The sequence below is a fragment of the Phoca vitulina genome, unplaced genomic scaffold (assembly GCF_004348235.1).
Source record: "Phoca vitulina isolate PV1807 unplaced genomic scaffold, GSC_HSeal_1.0 scaffold100, whole genome shotgun sequence".
In the NCBI taxonomy this organism is placed as follows: domain Eukaryota; kingdom Metazoa; phylum Chordata; class Mammalia; order Carnivora; family Phocidae; genus Phoca; species Phoca vitulina.
In genome coordinates, this window is record NW_022589803.1 from 1,662,475 (window position 1) to 1,684,446 (window position 21,972).

At 45.8% G+C, this 21,972-nt stretch overlaps 1 protein-coding gene across 2 annotated transcripts in view; it reads right to left on the reverse strand.

Moving 5' to 3' along the window:
- Window positions 1–21,972, reverse strand: part of UBE2L3 (ubiquitin conjugating enzyme E2 L3) — a 54,894-nt gene that overhangs the window by 27,631 nt on the left and 5,291 nt on the right. The window contains exon 2 of one of the 2 annotated variants that reach the window (XM_032397583.1): window positions 10,264–10,359. The exons of the other annotated variant lie outside the window; for it this stretch is intronic. Coding sequence (XP_032253474.1) covers window positions 10,264–10,359 — 96 coding nt within the window. The remainder of the gene's footprint in view (window positions 1–10,263; window positions 10,360–21,972) is intronic. 2 annotated transcript variants of the gene reach the window in all.

Consider the following 21,972-nt stretch of genomic DNA (forward strand, 5'->3'; position numbering starts at 1 on the left):
ACCAAAAGCTGGTTCTTTGAAAAGATCAACGAAACTGGTAAACCTTTGCCTAGGCTGACTAAAGAAAAGAAAGGAGACTCACATTACTCAAATCAGAAATGAAAGTGGAAGCATTACTCCCAATTTTACAGAAATAAACAAGATTGTAAGAGAGTACTATAAACAGTTGTGTACACCAACAAATTAGATAACTTAGAGGAGATGGACAAACTCCCAGGAACACTAAATCTACTAAAACTGAATCAAGAAAAGAAAACAGAAATAAACCTATAATGAGTAATGAGATTGAACCAGCAATCAAAAACCTCCCAACGAAAGAGTCCTGAATCAGATGGTTTTACTGATGAACTATACCCAATGTTTAAAGAATTAACACTGATCCTTCTAGAACTCTTTTTTTTTAAGATTTTATTTATTTATTTGACAGAGAGAGAGAGAGAGGGAGAGCACAAGCAGGCAGAGAGGCAAACAGAGGGTGAGAGAGAAGCAGGCTCCCCGCTGAGCAGGGAGTCCGATGCGGGACTCGATCCCAGGACCCTGGGATCACGATCCGAGCCGAAGGCAGACGCTTAACGACTGAGCCACCCAGCGCCCCCCCCCACACTTTTTTTAAAGATTTTATTTATTTATGTGACAGAGAGACACAGCGAGAGAGGGAACACAAGCAGGGAGAGGGAGAGGGAGAAGCAGGCTTCCTGCCGAGCAGGGAGCCCGATGCGGGGCTTGATCCCAACACCCTGCGATCATGACCTGAGCCAAAGGCAGACGCTTAACGACTGAGCCACCCAGGCGCCCCTAGAACTCTTCCAAAGGGAATACTTCGTAACTCATTCTGTAAGGCCAGCATCACCCTAGTACTGAAGCCAAAGACACTATAAGAAAATTACAAAATCCCTTACGAGTTTTGAAAACACTTGCAAAATGAATTCAGAAGCATATTAAAATGATTATACACCACCACCAAGAGGGATTTATTCCAGGAATGCAAGGATGCCTAAATATACAAAAATCAATCAAGGTAACACACCACATTAATAGAATAAAGGAAAAAACACAATCATCTCAAGTGATGGAGAATGAGCACTTGACAAAAACTTAACACACTTCCATGATAAAAACACTTTATAAACTAGGGAGAGACCACCACAAAAGCTATTTATGAAAAAGCTACAGCCAACATCACACTCAATGGTGAAAAGTCTGAACATTTTCCCCCTAAAATCAGGAATAAAACATGGATGCTTGTTTTTGCCACTTCTATTTGACGAAGTGTTGCTGCTTCTAGCCACGACAATTAGGCAAGAAAAAGAAGTAAAAGATATCCAAATTGGAATGGAAGATATAAAACTACCTCTACTCAGAGAGGACCTGATCTCATATGTAGAAAACCCTAAAGACCACACAAACACACACACACACACAGAACTAATAAATGAGTTCAGCAAAACTGCAAGATACAAAAGCAACACAAAAATATCAGTCGCATTTCTATACACAATGAATAATCCAAAAAGGGAAATTAACAAGTCCATTCAAAATAACATTGAAAAGAATAAAATACCTAGAAACAAATTTAACCAAGGAGGCTGTTATAGACTGTATTTCCTCCAAATTCATATACTGAAGCCCCAAACCGCAGGGTGACTATATTTGGGGTAAGCAAGTAATTAAGATTAAATGAGGTCATAAGGTGGAGCCCTGATCCAACAGGATTAATGTACAGTAGTCCCCCTTTATCCACGCAGTATCCTTTCTAAGCCCCACAGTGGGTATCTGAAACCACAGATAGTACCAAACCCTCTATATACTACGTTGTTTCCTATGCATACATACCTATGATAAAGTTTAATTTATAAATTAGGCACAGTAAGAGATTGACAAAAAAAATAGAATGATTATAACAATATACTGTAATAAAAGTTATGTGAATGTGGTCTCTCTCAAAATACATCATGGTACTGTAGTCACTCTTCTTATTGTGATGATGTGATCAGATGAAGTAAGGTGAATCACGTAGGCATCGTAGGGGTAGTGTTAGGCTACTATACTGACCTGAAGATGTCAGAAGGAAGATCATATGCTTTGGAAGACCATCAGTTGACTATGGGCAACTGAAACCACAGATTAGTGCGGGGAGGACTTACTGTACTTACAAGAAGAAGCACCAAAGAACTCCCTTGCTCTCCCTCTCCATGTGAGCACAAAGTAGGTAGCCATTTGCAAGCCAGAAAAGGTCCTCACCAGAAAGTGACCTGGCCAGACCCTGATCTAGGACATCTAGCTTCTAGAAGTGTGAAAAAATTAATTTCTGTCGTTTAAGCCATCCAGTCTATGGTGTTTTGTTATGATTGTCTGAGCTAATTAATACAGAGGCATAAAACTTACACATTGAAAATGACAAAGCACTGCTGAATGAAATTAAAGACCTAAATATATGAAAAGTCATACTGGGTTCATGGATTGGAAGACTTAATATTCAGATGACAGTACCACCCAAAGTGATCTCAAGATTCAATTTCTACCAAAATCCCAAGTGTTATCTTTACAAAATAGAAAAACCCACCCTAAAATTCATATGGGATCTCAAGGAACTCTGAATAGCCAAAACAATCTTATAAAAGAAGAGCAAAGGGGCACCTGACTAGCTCAGTTGGTAGAGCATGCGACTCTCGATCTTGGGGTTGTGAGTTCGAGCCCCACGTTAGGGATAGAGTTTACTTAAAAAAAAAGAAAAAAAAAAAGTATGGGGCGCCTGGGTGGCTCAGCTGTTAAGCATCTGCCTTCGGCTCAGGTCATGATCCTGCGGTCCTGGGATCGAGCCTCGTGTCAGGCTCCCTGCTCAGCCGGGAGCCTGCTTCTCCCTCTGCTGCTCCCCCTGCTTGTGCTCTTTCTCTCTCTCAAATAAATAAATAAAATCTTTACCCAAAGGAAAAAAAAAAGTAGACCGAAGTTGGAGGACTCAAACTTCTGACTTCAAAACTTACTACAAAGCTACAGTAACCAAAACAGTGTGGCTGGCAAAAAGACAGACACACGGACCAACAGAATAGAACTGAGAGTCCAGAAGTAAACCCCCACATATATGTTCAGCTGATTTTTGACAAAGATGCCAAGATCAAAAGCAGTCTCTCTAACAAATGGTACTGGGAAAACTGGATATCCACACGCAAAATAAGGAAGGTGGACCTTTACCTTACACCATATATAAAAATTAACTTAAAATGGATCAAAGAAATAAATTTAAGAGCTAAAACTATAAACATTCTTAGAAGAAAATGGGGGAGGGGGGACCTGGCTGGCTCAGTGGGTAGAGCACGAGGCTCTTGCTCTCAGGGTTGTGAGTCCAAGCCCCACACTGGGTGTGGAGCTTACTTAAAAAAACAAAACAAGGGCCTGGGTGGCTCAGTCATTAAGCGTCTGCGTTCAGCTCAGGTCATGATCCCAGGGTCCTGGGATCAAGCCCCACATCAGGCTCCCTGCTCCAGCGGGAAGCCTGCTTCTCCCTCTCCCACTCCCCCTGCTTATCTCTTTGTCAAATAAGTAAATAAAATCTTAAAAAAAAAAAGACGAAGGGGAAGACCTGTATGACTTGGATTTGGCAATGGTTTCTTAAATATGATACTGAAAGCACAGGCAACAAAAGAAAAAACAGATAAAATGTACTTCATTAAAATTAAAAATTTTTGTGCATCAAAGAACACTATCCAACTAATGTAACATTGTATGTCAACTATTCATGAATTAAAAAAAAAAAAAAGACACTACCAAAAGTGTGAAAGGACAGCCCACAGAATGGGAGAAAATATGTGCAAATCATGTATCTGATAAAGGTTTAATATCTATAACATATAAAGGACTTCTACAACTCAAAGACAAGGAAAGGAGAACACAAACACCCAACTAAAAATGTTTATAGCTGCTTTATTCATAATTGCCAAAACTTGGAAGCAAACAAGATGCTCTTTAGTAGGTGAACAGATAAACTGTGGTATATCCAGACAACAGAATATTATTCAGTGCTAAAAAGAAAGCACTATCAAGCCGTGAAAAGACATGGAGGAAACTTAACTGTGTATTATTATAACTGAAAGAAGCCAGTCTGAAAAAGACTACATACTGTGTGATTCCAACCAAATGACATTCCAGAAAAGGCAAAATTATGAAGATAGTAAAAAGATTAGTGGTTGCTGTGGGTGGGCATAGGGCAAGGGACAGGGGGAGAGGGGCAGGGAGGAATGAAAAAGCAGAATACAGAGGATTTTAGTGCAGTGAAAATAGTCCGTTATGATACTATGATAATGGAGGATATGTGCCATTATACATTTTTCCAAACTCACAGAATATACAACACCAACGATGAATCCTAATGTGTTTAGGTGATTATGATGTGTCAATGTAGGTTCATCAATAGTAACAAATATATCACTCTGATAGGGAATGTCCATAATAAGGGAGGTTAGGCATGTGTGGGGCCAGGGGGTATGTAAGAAATCTCTATCCCTTTCTCTTAATGTTACTGTGAACCTAAAACTCTTCTAAAAAACTTAAGTCTTGGGGGACCTGGGTGGCTCAGGTTAAGTGTCTGACTCTTGATCTCAGCTCAGGTCTTGATCTCAGGGTCAAGCCCCCTGCTAGGCTCCACACTGGGCATTAGAGCCTACTTTTAAAAAAAAAAGGAAAAAAGAAAGAAAAGAAAACAAAAGAGGGCAAAGACCTTGCTTGAATTAACATTTCACCAAAGAACCATACAAATGGCCAACAAGCACATGAAAAGATAATCAACATACATAGTCATGAGGAGAAAAATAAATCAAAACCACATGAGATACCACTTCACATCTACTGGAATGGCTATAACTTTTTTAAAAAGTAAAATAACAAATATTGGTGAGGATGTAGGAAAATTGGAACGCTTGTGCACGGGCCAGCCACTGTGCACAAAATCAGTTTGGCAGTTCCTCAAAAAGTTTAAAAACATGGCATTACCATATGATCCAGCAATTCTACTCCTACATATACACCCAAAAGAATTGAAAACAGGGACTCAAGCAGACATTTGTATGCCAATGTTCACAATAGCCAAAAGGTAGAAACCACCCTAGTTTCTTTTTTTTTTACCCTAGTTTCCATCAACAGATGAATGGATAAATAAAATGTGGTATAAAAACAAAGTGGAACATTATTCATCCATAAAAAAGGAATGATGTTCTGGTTCGTGGTACCATGTAGATGACCCTGAAAAAATTATGCTAAGTGAAATAAGCCAGATCAAAAGGACAAATACTGTATGATTTATATGAAATATCTACAAAAGGTAAATTCATAAAGACAGTAGATTAGAGGTTCCCAGGGGTTGGGGGGCCACGGGGAGTAGGGTGTTATTATTGAATGGATACAGAGTTTCTCTGAGTGATGAAAAATTTTGGAAACAGACAGTGGTGGTTGCACATTTTGAACATAATTAATGTCACTGAATTGTATACTTACAAATGGCAAACTTTATGTTAAGTGTATTTTACCACAATAAAAAAAATTAATGAAGCAAAAAAATTTTTAAATTTTAAGAGATACTTTCAAGTTAAGAATTCTTGAATAGGGGCACCTGGGTGGCTCAGTCGTTAAGCGTCTGCCTTAGGCTCAGGTCATGATCCCAGGGTGCTGGGATCGAGCCCCGCATCGGGCTCCCCGCTCCCCAGGAAGCCTGCTTCTCCCTCTCCCACTCCCCCTTCTTGTGTTCCTTCTCTCGCTGTCTCACTCTCTGCCAAATAAATAAAAAAATCTTAAAAAAAAAAAAACAATTCTTGAATAAACAAAAGAAAGAAAACAGTAAGCTGAAAAATATTTTTCCTAGACACAAAGGACTAATATACAGAATTCCTACAACTCAACAAAGCAGCATACTAAAACTCTGATAGATTATGGAAATATAAACAGTCAATAAATTAATATAAAACCTTCAACTACAGTAACAAAATTAGAAATGCACATTACTATGGTGTGAATGTTTGTGTAGCCCCAAAAGTCATACATTGAAAACTTAATGCCTACGGTGATGGGTGTTAAGAGGTGGGGCCTTTGGGAAGCGGATTAGATCATTAGGGAAGAGCCCTCATGAATGGGATTAGTGCTTTATAACAGGCCCCAGAGAGCTAACTTGCTCCTTCTGCCACATGGAGGATACAGGGGAAGTGTGTGACCAAGAACAAGGTGCCCTCCCCAGACTGGCGCTCTGATCTCTGACTTCCAGCTCCCAGAACTGTGAGAAATAAATTTCTGTTGTTATAAACTAACGAGTATCTGGTATCTTGTTCTATAACAGCCTGAATGGGACTAAGACACAAATTCAATCGAGTACCTTTGCACCTACCACGCTGGCAACAATGATTTCTTTCTGCATGCTTGTTTCATCAGCTCTTTGCTACATACTGCCAAACAGTTTTGCAGCAAGCCCCACAAAGCCTTTAATAATAAGAGTGAGACCAAGCATTCACATACATGCACTTACTGAACTTTGACAACAACCAGAAAGATGAGTACTCCTTTTAGATGGTGAGGATACTGGGACAAACTGCTTAACTTGCTAGAGATCCCCAAACCAGTCAGGGGCAGGGCTAGGGTTCTCACCTGGGGCAATCGGACCCCACAGCCTGGGAGCTGAAGTACTGCCATTCAGAACCCCCTTTAATAACACCCAGCAACCTCCATGACGGACAAGGACATGCTCAGGCACTGGTTAAGACAGTGCCCTTAAGAGTATAAACTGGCACAACCTTTCTGGGAAATAATTTGACAATACATAGGCTTACAGATATATATAATAGAATCCTCTTCCTCCTGGTCAGACTACAGTTATCTTAAGATCAAACATAAAATACGGGCGCCTGGCTGGCTCAGTCAGCAGAGTGTGCGACTCTTGATCTCAGGGTTGTGAGTTTGAGCCCCACGTTGGGTATGAAGGTTACTTTAAAAAACTAAAATCTTAGGGGCGCCTGGGTGGCTCAGTTGGTTAAGCATCTGCCTTCGGCTCAGGTCATGATCCCAGGGTCCTGGGATCGAGCCCCGCATCGGGCTCCCTGCTTGGCCAGAAGCCTGCTTCTCCCTCTCCCACTCCCCCTGCTTGCGTTCCCTCTCACGCTGTCTCTCTCTCTCTCTCTGTCAAATAAATAAAATCTTAAAAAAAAAAAATCAAACCTAAAATAAAGATACTCACTAAGATTTTCACATACAGATGTCCATGGATAAATTATCTTAAAAATGGAAAAACAATCCAAAATTAAGGAATGACTGAATAAATGATAAAAATACTATGGGATATTGTACAGTTATCAAAAGTTACGTTCACAAAGAGTTTCAAGGCAAATGACTAAATGATGAAAATATGTAATAATTATGAAACTATCAAATGGTCCATTAAAAATTACAGTAAAAAGACTAGGAGGAATATGCTAATGGTTAAGAGTGAACATGTTCATTGGGTAAGAAATTCGAGAAGGCTGGGGCGCCTGGGTGGCTCAGTTGGTTGGGCATCTGCCTTCGGCTCAGGTCGTGATCCCAGGATCCTGGGATCGAGCCCCGCATCGGGCTCCCTGCTCAGCAGGAAGCTTGCTTCTCCCTCTTGCACTCCCCCTGCTTGTGTTCCCTCTCTCGCTGTGTCTCTCTCTGTCAAATAAATAAATAAAATTTAAAAAAAGAAAGAAAAAGAAATTCGAGAAGGCTCACCACCATGCCTCCAGTTCCTGCAGGGCAGGTGCCCAAAAACTTACTTAATTTCTTCATGATAGGATTACGAGATCATTTTCTCCCTTAGCTATCACTTCTGAATTTCAAATGAAAAAAAAATTATATAAAAACAAACGTTTAAAGGGAATAAGCCTGAAGTGCCATGGTAACAGTGAAATGTCTCGAGGAAGCAACACATCTGGTTCACTCCCATCTTCCCTCTCTGGGGGGTCTGGGTCTGCCCCTTCTCTGAGCTACAGCTAGGTCGTCTTTACTAAGCTGCTCCCTGAGGACCAGTACCAGGTAGTCAAGGCATGCGTCTGAACTACCCTGCCTTTACTCTCAGGCCCTGCTTTCACCCCAGCTGGGTGGACCCTCAACCCAAGCATGCTGCATTCTACCAAACAGTCTCCACCTTGGACTTATGAAACCATAGCCCATTCCACAGCCTCCACCAACAGGACACCAAAGGGAGGCCTTGGGGCATACACTGGGCAGAGCCTGATGACATCCACCTACCCTTGGAGCCGGCCTGCACTCTCAGGCCACTGAGATCACAGGGTAGACTGCCCAAATCTGAATGCTCAAAACCGTCCCACTCATTCTTTTTTTTTTTTTAAGATTTTATCTATTTATTTGACAGAGAGAGACAGCGAGAGAGGGAACACAAGCAGGGGGAGTGGGAGAGGGAGAAGCAGGCATCCCGCAGAGCAGGCAGCCCGATGCGGGGCTCGATCCCAGTACCCTGGGATCATGACCTGAGCCGAAGGCAGACACCCAATGACTGAGCCACCCAGGCGCCCCAGTCGTCCCACTCATTCTTATCATTTTTCAAAAGATCCATGGATTAACTCTTCTTTTATCAGTAGGATACAAAAATCTCAATTAGAAAAGGGACAGGTCAGATGGTCCTGGCCATCCTTCCACTTGGCACCTAACAATTCCCTACAGCAGGTAAGCCCTGGGGTCACTGGCTAAACCTTCCTAGCCAGGGGCTCCTCTACCATCTACACACTGTGCCCTGAGTCCCACCATCTCCAAGCCTGGAGAAATCTCAAGGACTCACCCTCAAAACCAGACTGGATGCTCCCACATTTAAAATTTCTGAGTGTGTACTGAAACACTACAAAAGCGTATCTTTCCTTCGTTATTCAAATGATCAGGAAAATAAAGCATGAATCCAATAGCTGCTGTTCAAGTTACAAGGACCTTTAAAACTGGCACTGAGAAGAAAACATCTACAGTAAGCATGTTCTGTGTTCTCCTTTGGTTAAAGTAGCCAATCTGCCCATAAGGAAAGATTCTGCACAACAATGTAGGGCAGGGACAGGCACAGGAAAAGGGCCTGAGGCTCATGGGGAAAGTGGGGATGAAAAGAGGAGGCAGTGGAGACAGAAGAACAGGAAGGAAGGGAGCACTCGAGATGAAGTCCTGGTCGGGAGCTGGGGAGACTGGAAGGCACATGGCGTCCAAGTGAGGCCACCTCATGGACAGATGGTGTGGTTCTGGGGAGAGGGCAGAAATAGAGGCAAGGACAGGACTCCTTCATGTACAGCAATAATCTAGTCATCTATGATGCTGGAAGAAGCAGGGGCCCCAAGAAACAGCACGAGAGAAAGGCAGGGGACTAAACAAAGTCCATGTCTAAGAGCTCAGAGGAAGCAGCAGCAGGACAGCAGTGAGTGGCACAAGGTCACAGAACCGGGCGCTGCACAGGCTCCAAAGGCTCTAGGGCTGCTGAGCCTGAGGCGTGAGAACAGAGGGGAGCCCACGTGCTCAGTGTGAGGTGGTTCCAGGAGGGTGGGAGAAACTGGGATTGCAAACTGGAGTTAGTACAGGACGAGGCTCTCAAGGGGGGAGGAGATGAAAGGATGGAGAAAGAGCAGACACTAAATCAAGAGGACAGGAAGGCCATTGTTAGGAGCAAGCCTGAGACCATATGAAGGCAGACGTCTGTGAGGCAGAGGGAGAAGGAGCTGTGGGGGTCAGAAAGTAGAGGCAGAAGCCCCAAACAAGACAATGGGTGAGGGGACCAGGTAGGCCATTAGGCAAAGGGATTTGAAACCAATGGAAGGCACATATTGGAGGGTACCAGGAATAAAGCCTGGAATGCAAGTGTCCAGAGGGTTAGACACACAGATGCAAAACCAGGCAGGGAAGCAAAGAAAAGATCTAGATGGGAACAGCCGCCATCTCCCAAGAGAGGTCAGAGAAGGCAGCCCCGTCTGGACAAACGGGGCCAGGCACAGAGAAGCCAGGGAAGCCAGGAGCGCAAAAACATATTTCCCCTGGCAATAACCACAGACATGGAAAGCTCGGGGGGGGGGGGCCCCCAGAATGTTACAAAACCAGTGCAAAGACGGGATTCTACTCACGCACCTGAGGCTAAGGTCCCTGCCTCATTATATCCTAGAGTGACAGCCCGCTTCTGTGCGTCTGTTGGCTGCCTCACCTAAGAGCCTACTTGGGAGCAGAGAGGTAAGCCCAACACACACATCACCTTGAAGAATAATCTGGTAAGAAGTGGAAGTGTTCAATACTCACAGGAACAATAAGCCCTTGCCAAGTCAATAAATTAGCTTCATCAACCTGGATGTTACGGAAGTTTTTCATTCCACATTTGCGGATTTCTTCAAGCTCCTGTTGATTAACAAAGCATAAAGGGGTGTCAAACACGGGAAAGCACCACACATTAAGATCCCTCCTGACTCCCTCAAATTAAACCGAGTGCCAACACCACTGATGACCAAATTTCAGAGTGTGGACTAGTCTGCGCCCGGTCTGGTTAAGAGGCCTGGAGCCACAGTGGTCCCCTCAAACCCATGCCCCAGACCTAGACAGGCCCCCACCTCAGTGACCCCACAGAACTTAGTGGGATAGATAACCTCCTTCTGCAGACATATCGCCTCCTCTTGGGGCTGGTCACCAGACCTCTGCTTGAACACCCTCGGACCCCTGCACAGGGCAGCCACGCAGCAGGGGTGCAAGAAAGGTGCTACAGACCTGACTCCTTCCAACCAAGATTTATTAAGCTATGAGTCAGATGCCGAGGACTAGGAGCAAACACATACCCACCAGGTTTTCTACCCAGTGCATAAGTGTGATTTCAGATCTCCGACTCAGCATGGACACTCGGCAAAGAGAACAACTATCCAGTCTGGGATGGGGAGGGGGACAGGAGCCTTTCACTGGCCCTCCGTTTCCTCGGCTTCAAAACAATAGTTAAGACCCAGAGCTGAACACAACGAAGGGGAAACCCTGTTGTATGCAACAGAACCCTTTGCAAACGAGGGATTATTATACAAACTGTCCATGCAGCAAATGCCATTTCGTCCAGAAAGCATGACCACAGGGACTAACCACTTCAGGGCCCTGCCTGAGAGGTCTTTAGTCTACAATTGTCTGTCACTTGTTTTTCAACTGTGCACCACTGCTTTTCCAACAACTCCAGTCAACACCCAGCAGGCATTATGACCCAAGACCCAACGTGGGCCAGCCTGCTCACATTCCCAAAATTCCTCCATTCTCAGACCCCTGCAGTGACACAATCCCTCCAATGTCCCAACCTGGCCTCTTGTCCTTGGTACACAAGCCTCCTCTGCATCTCTTGGGTACCTTCTTCTACATCCCTAGAGCACCACCCAGCTGAGCAGGCAGGACAGCTTCCTCAATGGCCCTGGCTTCCTCCTTGTTGGTCTAGCCCATGCACCCTTTTGCAACTGAGAAGCCCCTCCTTGTGTGGTGTGGCTCACAATGGCACAGAGGCTCCGAACCAGCCTCTCCATCAAGCCCAAAAGACCCTTTGCACCCCACATTCCCATCACACAGGCAACAGTTCACAAGGTCCCCTGGGGAAACAATTCCAGAGGAAGTAGGAACGAGCCAGCGTTACAGGTTCTAAGTTGGAGGATGTGTGTGTGCCCGGCATAGAGCAGGCTGAGAAGAACAGTGTCTCAAATGAACACGCAGAACAGACAGTTGGGACATGCTGGTGCTTCATGGCAGGCGACACACCCGACCAAGTTTCTTCCCACAGGGTGCTGCTGCTTGTCAAGCCTAGCTGCTCACCACAACCATCTGGGCTTAGGCCCCAGCCCTGGAAATTCTGGTCCAGCAACTGTGAGGTGGAGTCTGAAATGTGGATTTTTAACAAGCTACGCAATGAGAAGAGAGAGCCACTGCCACTGAGAGAAGAGCTCCATTTCTAAGCAACGCTCAGCTTCCATAAGGAAGCTAGTTGCAGTGGTTGTGGCCCCTGCAGTGGGGAAGGCGTGGTCCGGCCCCTCTTCCTGAGCCTGCAGGAAGGACAGTATGGAACCTGAGAGACCACTCAACCTGCCAACTGCCATCTGGTCCTCCTGCTAATGATCAGGACTCATCAGAAATGCTCCCCTGGGGACAATGAAGCCTTCAGGAGGGGGAATAAATAAATCTCACTCTACCACTCGGTCCCACTCCCCAAACAGCATATAAGTTCCATGAGGGCAAGCTTGAGGGCAGGGATCTAAAAGCCCCAGGAGCTCCCAGTCATGCTCAAACACTTGCTTAATTATCAGGATAGTGAAGGGACAGGAAGCTGGGGACTGGGGAGGAAAAAAAGGCTCTGGGATGGGAAAGGCTCTCCATGTATTTGATTTTCTGGTCCCTGGTGCAAGATACTAGAGTAAGATTCCCAGCTAGAGACAAATCCTACCAAGCTATCAGAAATGTTTTAAACCAAATATAGGCAGGAAAACAATTCCAGATAGAACTTTGAAACTGGACAACCAATGAGATTATATTCAATTTTCATGGAAGGAAATTTGTTGTAAAATAATCTGTACATATACTCTATGGCTTCAGAAATCCACATACTAACAACAGGAAGTATCAGTAATAAACCCAAGAAGGTAAATTTCAAAAGAATTACAAAAATATGGCAAGATGAGACTCAACTGTAAGATGGCAGTGAAAACCTGCACCTTGCTCAAGAAAAAGGGAGGAAGGAGTGGGCACTGTGGGCAGGGGTGCAGAGAGGGCACCTACTGGTGCTCTGATATCAAGAGATATATGAACATTGGGGTCCCCAGCTGGCTCAGTCGGTACTCGACTCAATCTCAGGGTCACGAATTCAAGCCCCACACTGGGCAGGGAGCCTACTTAAAAAAAAGAGAGAGAGAGAGAAAGATACATGCACAAAGATAAAAACCGTACTGAGGGAGAGGATGCCATCCCTCCTACCCCCTGCCAGAGAGGAAGGGTGACACTAATGTTGGCAGAACTGGGAGACTCAAGGACTCCAAAGCTCAGTTATCAATTTCTGGTTATCAGATAAACTCTCAATTTACCTTGCTGTCAAGTTAAGCTCACCAAAGAGCGGAAGAGGCAACCTCCTTTGCATAATTCTAACCAACAAGGAAGAAGTGATTATAAGGCAGAAGTGAGAGAAACCAAGACAAACAAGCAAGCAAGCAAGCCCTATAATCTCCAGGGAATGCTGGACAGCCCTAGGAGAGCCTTTTCTCAACGGGGTGGTGCCGGCATCCAGGCAGGACTCTGCACTTGAGCATCCCGAGCCCTGCCCATTACATGCCAAGCATTTTGACACCACCCCACCCTGATATCCCAATATCCTCTAGAGCCCCAGCTGCTGAGAACCCCTGACACCATCAGTGGCCAGGATGCTAAAAGTCCTGCATTGCACAGGAGGTCCTCCAGTCAAGAACTGTTAGACCCCAAATGCCGATCACACCTCCACCAAGAACAACTTGAAGATGGATTCAAGTCATTCAGAGAAAAGACAGATCGATATGAAGGTCTGAGACTCAAAAAGGCAAGATGACTTTAGAGGCTTGACAAATCCGCAAGCAAAAGGGCACCCCTATAACTGAGAATGATCCTGAGAAGGAAAAACTGGAGAAGGAATTTAAAGAAACCAATGTAAATTCAGAGTTTAAATTCAAAAGGATATTATTACAAATGAGGGGAAAAAAAGGGACCTGACAAAGGAAAACTGAGAGTGGCCCAGCTCTAGAACAGAATCAGGAAGACCAAAGCTTCTAAGAATGACAGGAGCTTACAAAATATGCCCACAAAGGTTTGTTTCAGTTCTGCAAGAAGCTGTCCTGGGTCAGCTGCTCCAGGCTGATAGCGCCATACTGACAAACCAAAAGAAGAGCACAAGGGAAAGCAGAACCAGCCAACTAGCTCATTCCTTCTCCCGGCAGAGGAGAGCAGACTTCCCAGCCAGGGCAAGTGGTGAAGGAGAAAGACAACAATGCTTCTCAAAATGAGGTCTATTTCTGAACCCAGAGGTGGATCTCAGTGTATTGAGGGAACCCAGAAGAGCGTGGGTGCGCTGCCCAGCTCTTCAAAAGGGGAAAAGCCCACTGCCTAGACTCCTGCCCGGAGAGCCCGATGCCCATGCCAGGCCAGAGTGCAGCAAGCTCCAGAAACAGATCACTGCCTAACAGCCCCGAGGGACTAACAGGAGACAGCCCTGACCCCAGCAGGGGTGGACTACTCCTGCATGGAAGCTTCAGCTCATCCTTGAGAGGACAGCAGGAGACAGCTATACACAGTGGGCTCTCTGTCACACAACTATGATGTATGCCTCTGAGTTAGGGAAAAGTATTTAACAAGGTCTTTTTTTTTTTTTTTTGGGAGATCTACGATGGGTCCTGGAAAGGCAACCATTCAAAATCTCCCCAGACAACCCTCACACAGGACCTGAGAACCCTTCAGGAGCCAGTAATTCCTAACTAGCTTGTGACCATGGTCCTCTTTAAGAAATCCAGACAGGTGTACAGAGGAAAAATCAGCTGTGAAAGCCAGAGCTGCTTCAGATGTCAAATCAACGCTATGGACAGCAAGTCACAAGGTAGGGGTGCTTATACAGTTTAAAAAAAGCATATTCGAGGGCGCCTGGGTGGCTCAGTTGGTTAAGCAACTGCCTTCGGCTCAGGTCATGATCCCGGAGTCCCGGGATCGAGTCCTGCATCACGCTCCCTGCTCAGCACGGAGTCTGCTTCTCCCTATGACCCTACGCCCTCTTGTGCTCTCTCACTCTCTCTCAAATAAATAAAATTAAAAAAAAATAAATATAAAAGCATATTCGATAGCATCCTGTAATTTCATATTTGTTGAGTGGAAAAGAGCACACTGTACCCCTAAAGGAACCACAGAAAGTAAAGCTGAGCGCCATCTTATTGGCTGCTGAGATGAGGTTAGAAGAGCAGAGAACCCTATTCTAGGAACCTGGAGCAAGGGAGGCCCAGCAAGCAACAGCAGAGGGTAATTGGTTCATGGAAGAGAGGCTGTCAGACAGGCCTTGAAGGATGGGGAAAAACCAAACCACTGCAGAGAAGAGAACAGGTGTGTCCGTGTGTTAGAAATGTATGCAGGGCCGTGGAAGGAAGAAATCACCGGGTGTGTTTGGGAAGCAGCTGGGAGCCAAATTTGGCTGGAGTGTTAACTAATGTTGGGGGACTCTCAATCAGAGAGTGCACCCAAAGGCCCCAGGGGAGTTATTCAACACTCATATGCGGAGAGGAGGGGCAAAGAGGGAGGGTGGAGGGAGAAAGCCTGAATCGTGCCTAGGCCTCATTCTAGACCTGCAGAATCAGAATCTCCAGAGCAAGGCTGGGCACCTGTGCCAGGGGATCCCACAGTAACAGTGAGGCGCACCCCTGCTTAAGAACCAACATGCACAAGCGCCTGGATGGCTCAGATGGTTAAGCGTCTGCCTTCGGCTCAGGTCATGACCCCAGGGTCCTGGGATCGAGTTCCGCCTCTGCCTCTGCTTCTCTCTGACTCTCATGAATAAATAAATAAAACATTAAAAAAAAAAAGAACCACCATGCACGGGGCGCCTGGATGGCTCTGTTGGTTAAGTGTCTGCCTTTGGCTCAGGTCATGATCCCAGGGTCCTGGAAGAGTCCCGCATCAGGCTCCTTGCTCAGCAGGGAGTCGGCTTCTCCCTCTACCCTTCTCCCCTGCTTGTGATCTCTCTCTCTCACTCTCTCTCTCTCAAATAAATAAATAAAATCTTAAAAAAAAAAAAACCACCATGCTCATCCAATCTGGTCTTTTACAAAGGAAGACACTGAGGCCCTAATTAATTCACTGTCATTTCCATGACTAGAAATAAGCTCCTAAAAGAGCTAACACCTCCCACTGAGCCAGGCACACAGAAGCAATGTAAGGAATCCTTTTTACTGCAACAAGTCTGTGGTAACAGAAACCTGGAAATCTTTCTGAACTTTTTTTAAAAAAATGAACGCTTACTATGATTTACATTGCTTATTTTACTGTTCTCTGTTCTGAAGATTCCTATAGACAAAAAAATCAGTATTTTGCAATCCCCAACCGTTCTCTTCAACACTACTTTTATATATTATACAGAGGAACATGTTTTGATTTGACATGCAGTTGCTTCAACAGCTGTCAAACTGTCACTGGACTAGAAAGAGCAGAGCCCTCTGGAGCCAGACAGGCCTGGGCTTAAACCCCCACCCCACCCTTCATACCACCTGAAGCTCCAAGTCTTCCAGTAGTCTCACCTGAAAAATAGGAAACCAACTTCACAGGGCTCTACTGAGAATTACAAGAAACTTTATACAGTGCTTAACACTTAGCACCCTTGATAGATACTCAATTAATGTTAGTTTCACTCCCTTCCATAATTGTATCACCATAGTTCTTAAAATCCAAGACAGTGTCGAAGCACCGACATACATTCCCTACTCTACACAACAGGGAATAGACACGGTATGGCGTTGACAGCCTATGACCACAACTCATAGGATCTTAAATTAGAAATGAATATGGGGGCACCTGGGTGGCTCAGTCAGTTAAGCATCTGCCTTCAGCTCTCCCCTCCGCTCTCTGCCCTCTCCCCCCCGCTTGTGCGCTTGCGTGTGCTCTCTCTCAAATAAAAAAGATTTGAGAGAGAGAGCATGTGTGCGCGCATAAGCAGGGGGCGCATAAGCAGGGGGAGCGGCAGAGGGAGAGGGAGAAGCAGGCTCTCCACTGAGCAGGGAGCCTGATGCGGGACTCAATCCCAGCACCCTGGGATCATGACCTGAGCCAAAGGCAGATGCTTAACCAACTGAGCCACCCAGGTGCCCAAATAAATAATCTTTAAAAAAAAAGTTTGTCGGGCGCCTGGGTGGCTCAGTTGATTGGGCGACTGCCTTCGGCTCAGGTCATGATCCTGGAGTCCCTGGATCGAGTCCCGCATCGGGCTCCCTGCTCGGCAGGGAGCCTGCTTCTCCCTCTGACCCTCCCCCATCTCATGTGCTCTCTCTCTCTGTCTCAAATAGATAAATAAAATCTTTAAAAAAAAAAAAAAAAAAGTTTGTCATGTTAAAAAAAAAAGACATATGTTTATAGTTGTTGGCACAAAGGTTTTCCAGAAATGACCTGATCAACTGTATCTCAATGAAAGAAAGAAAGAAAGAAAGAAAAAGAAAAAAAAGGAAAAGGAAATATAAGGTAGAGGAGTTGCTAAGAATATATCACCACCACACTCCCCCTTGGAGGGCAACAGCTTAGTATCATCACCTTCAAAATCCCAACAAAAAACAGAAATGGAAAAATAAAACAATAAAAAACACCATATAGAAATGGAGTGATGCTAGGGAACAGGTGGTCTTCTAGGAAAGAGCCGGTTATTTCTGGAGGTAGTCTCCAGAAATTAAGATGCTATAGGTGTGTGCCTTCAGTGCAGGAGATAGGCACCCAAAGCAGCCGTGTGAAAAGCAGCAAGACCCTGAGAGAGAAGCGTGAGAGGTGGTTGGTTACAACAATACTCTGCAGTGTTTACAACAGAATAGGACTAGAAGCTCACAACACCCCTGGAGACAGGCAGGTCAGGCATATTTAGCTTTCTCTTAGAGATGGTAAAGCTAAAGTTCAGAGAGGCCCAAGTCACGGGCCTTTTACAGGGTACGGCCAGGACTGGAGGCAGAAGTAGAATCTCTCAGCCACACAAAGCAGTGGGTGAGGGTGGTGAAGACTTCCACTGCAAACAGGCAGCGGAGGGGCTCCTATTTCCTGAGCAGGATCCTGGGAGGGCTCAGCCTGCTCTGGAATAGCACTTCCCCAGATTTATGACAAAAGCGTGAACATATACAGCATTTGCCCTAACCCTTCACAGCTGGTCATTAAGTGTTTACGTTGTGCAAGGAACGTTTCTATGCTCCTCTTGTCCAGGCAAAATGAAACCTGGCAGATGAAGCTGGATGTCTAAGGGAAAGTGACACAAACCTGCCTTAAATCTAAGTACAGTATCACTCTCAAGTACCAGCTACACAATTGGTGGGACATTAATAATTTGAAAAAACTACTTCCTGCTTTTTTGTGTGACAGGAGCCAAGTAATAATTTTGACAGAAATGTGCTTTCCAAGCTCGCACAAAGCAACCGGTGGCAATGACACTAAATCATGACTTTAATAATTCCAAAATACTGTACATCTAAACATAAGGTTTCAGAGCCCCCCAAACACGATTCTCTTATTTCAATGAATACTCAGCAAAGGAGGCGGGACCCACAACAACACATCACCCCTTCCATGGGTCAGCAGTATACCATCTTACACTTAGTTATTATCACAACTAATGTGACAGAAACGAGTCCGTGGCAGAAGTTAAGATCTGAACTCAGGTCCCTGTTATTCAACCATAGCACACTGCTCCAGGGTAGTGGGCCACTTCTCAAGAGGTCATTCTAAGAGGACATGGCTGAAGAGAACATTCAGAACAGGCTTATAGGAACACACTGCCCACACACCTCCAGATGAGCATGGCCCCGGTCCCAGCTGAGTGGGCTCTGACGCCAGCTCCACACACAGTCAGCTTCTGGATGTTGGCCTTGCCCCTGGAATAGGTTTCTGTCCCCATGTGAACATGGTTGTACCTGGTATTCTTGACCTACGTCACATATTCCAGAGTCCAGCGCCCCAGCACGAGTGACCGGAATGGGAACCCCGTGTGGAAAACACATGGCAGGTCTCCTCCTGTAAGGTTAGCTCTCCTGTGCTGAGTTTTCTTAACAAGAGGTACACTGGTGTGAAGTAGATATTCTAACCATGTCAGAAGGGACTCAGAGGCTGTTCAACTTCTGAGTTGTACCCATTCTCCAATCCTGTGACAGAGTCAGGCCGCCTCCCCTCTCAGAAAGACAGAGCACCACCATGAGCACTGGATTTGACATTACTGATTGCTTTGCTGGCAAATGTACCTGCTGGGCCAGGGGCTGTCAAAACAGTATTTCACTCCTCGGCTGAACTATGTTGGTAAAGAAGCGGGAACAAAATCTGACCAAGATCATGAAGTACAGAAAACTACAATCAACACAGACCTGGAAATGTTAAAAACTGAACAAAACCTAAACCACCACCTAACCTGAAATGAATTCTCCTCCTCTCCACCATGTCCTTCCTTAAAAAACAGAAGCAACCATGTGAAGAGCAGGAGCAAGACAGAGGGCAGGGAGGCCTGGGCAGTGAGGGTGCCCGGCTCCACTGTGAGCCTGTGGGTGGTGGCCCCCAAGCCTCAGCCTCCTGTCTGTCAAGGGGGCCCCTCGCAGCTCTGGAATTCTAAACAGACTACGCAAAGGGCCAGGAGGAAAAACGGAACAGCCACCAGAAGCAACCTTCCTTAACTTTCTGCTTCAGGGCTGAAAGAGAAGACAAAAAGCAACAGCGTTACTTCTGGGACTGCAACTACTTATTTAAGAGTGTCCTTCAGGGCGGATCAGTCAGTTGAGCATCCGTCTCTTGGTTTTGGCTCAGGTCATGACCTCCGGTTTGTGGGATCAGCCCAGCGTCGGATTCTCTCCCTTTCTCTCCCTCTCCTTGCGCGCATGTGTGAGCTCTCTCACTCTCTTTCTCAAATAAATAAATAAAATCTCTTTAAAAAAAAAAGAGAGAAAGAGAGTTCCCTTCAAATTCCCACCCCCTCCTCCCAGCTCAGCACCTTTTGGTGCCTTCCATTGCACCTGGGCTCATCTTTGGACACAGTGACAGTCACTGCACTGCACATAATACACACAGGACAGGAAGAAATAATACAAGGGTGAGATTTTAAGATACTGGGAAGACAAATTTTGAATTCAAGAGCTTTTCAATTTTGCTGAGAAAAGTATACATCTTTGAACAAAGACATATTCACACAGCTGTCTCAAGAAACCTCTTGCTAGGGGTGCCTGGGTGGCTCAGATGGTTAAGCGTCTGCCTTCGGCTCAGGTCATGATCCCAGGGTCCTGGGATCGAGCCCCGCATCAGGCTCCCTGCTCAGCTGGGAGCCTGCTTCTCCCTCTCCCTATACTGTTCCCCCTGCTTGTGCTCTCTCGCTCTGTCAAATAAATAAATAAAAATCTTAAAAAAAAAAAAAAAAAGAAACCTCTTGCTAACCTTAAGGAACAGGTTATTTCAAGAGGCAGGAGAGAGGGGAGGGAAAGAGAATGGGCTCTGCCTATGGTGAGATCATGTCCAGGCATGCAGCCCCTACCTGGCCCAACCCACCTTTTCAGCACTGAGCTCTCCCCTCCTGACAGGCTGCTGTCAGGAGGACATGTCTTGCTGACTGCCGATGATAATGATGATGATGATGATGATGATAATAATAATAATAATAATAATAATAATAGGGGCGCCTGGGTGGCTCAGTCGTTAAGCGTCTGCCTTTCAGCTCAGGTCATGATCCCAGGGTCCTGGGATCGAGCCCCACATCGGGCTCCCTGCTCGGCGGGGAAGCCTGCTTCTCCCTCTCCCACTCCCCCTGCTTGTGTTCCCTCTCTCGCTGTGTCTCTCTGTCAAATAAATAATAACCTACAGGTATCTCACTTAGGATATGCTAAGCACTCTCCAGAACATGTGATATATACTAATTTAGTTCACTTGCACACACAGGTGAAATAAACTAACACAAAGAGATTAAGTAACTTGCCCAAGTTCCTCCAATTAAGATGTGGCAGGCCCAGGATACACAATCTCCAGCAGCTCTTTTTTTTGCTTTTTTTTTAAGATTTTATTTATTTATTTGACAGAGAGAGCAGGAGAGCACAAGCAGGAGGAAGAGCAGGCAGAGGGAGAGGGAGAAGCAGGCTCCCCGCTGTGCAGAGAGCCCGGCGTGGGGCTCGACCCCAGAGCCCTGGGATCATGACCTGAGCCAAAGGCAGACAGACGCCTAACTGACTGAGCCACCTAGGCACCCCTCCAGAAGCTCTTACTCAGTATACTGTATTCTTCCTCTCGATAGCTTTGCCCTGAATGAAAGACCCTTTCCTCCCCTCTTTTCACTGGGGTGAGGGTTAGGTTTATCTATATGCCCTTAAGGACAGACAGGACGAGGCTGGCTAGAGGAAACCTGGAGACAAAAGCTCTCACACGTGAGAAGCCTGCTGCTTTCTCCTGGATCCTGAAGCTGAGGATACATCTGACCCCCTCAACTGAAAGGCCCAGGCATCTCTTTGCCACCTGTCCTTAAACACATCAGCATCGCCCTCCGCAACGCCCCTTCATGGAGAGACAAGTCTTCCAGTGGCTGGCCGGAGAACTTAGCCCTGCCAGGGCAGAGGGAGGGAGGGAAGGCTCACAGTTCTGGAGGGCCAGGTGCACTGGATATACCAACCTAGGGTAAAACTAGGCCACTTACCCAGTGCTTCTGGAAAATTCCTCAGGGCTGGCCTAACTAAAACCTAAGAAAGGGACAGCACAAGGTCAGAAGCAGGGAACCGTACTGGGAGGTAGGTGAACTGTCACCAGGGATCCCCAGGGCATCTCTCATAGCCACTGCCCACATCCACTTTAAGGGATGAAAGCTACTTAACCTCACTGGCTGCCAGGCCCCTCCCCTCAACAACCCAAACCCTTGCTTATTCTTCAAGGGCCAGACCAAGTTCCACCTTCTTATCAATGTCAGAGGATCTTTCCCTCCCCTGTACTCCATTATTCAGCTGGCATACATTCAGCATAGAGTGGACAGCCCAGGATTTCTTTGTTCTAGATGCATGCCATTCTTCTCCCTCACTGAGCTCCTCAAGTGCAGAGCCAAGAGGAGGTGCCCTGTGAACTGAGTCTTAAAGGACAAGAAATTACCCTGATGTAGAGAAGAGGCAGGGATGCCCATTTAGACACCCAAGGGTGCAAAGCATGTTTAGGGGATCCCATGGGCAAGTGGGGGAAGACACTCTCGAGACCAGACCTTGTAGGACATGCTAAGGTATGTGGGTTTTTAAACACAGAGCCCTGACCTCTTAAATTTGGTTC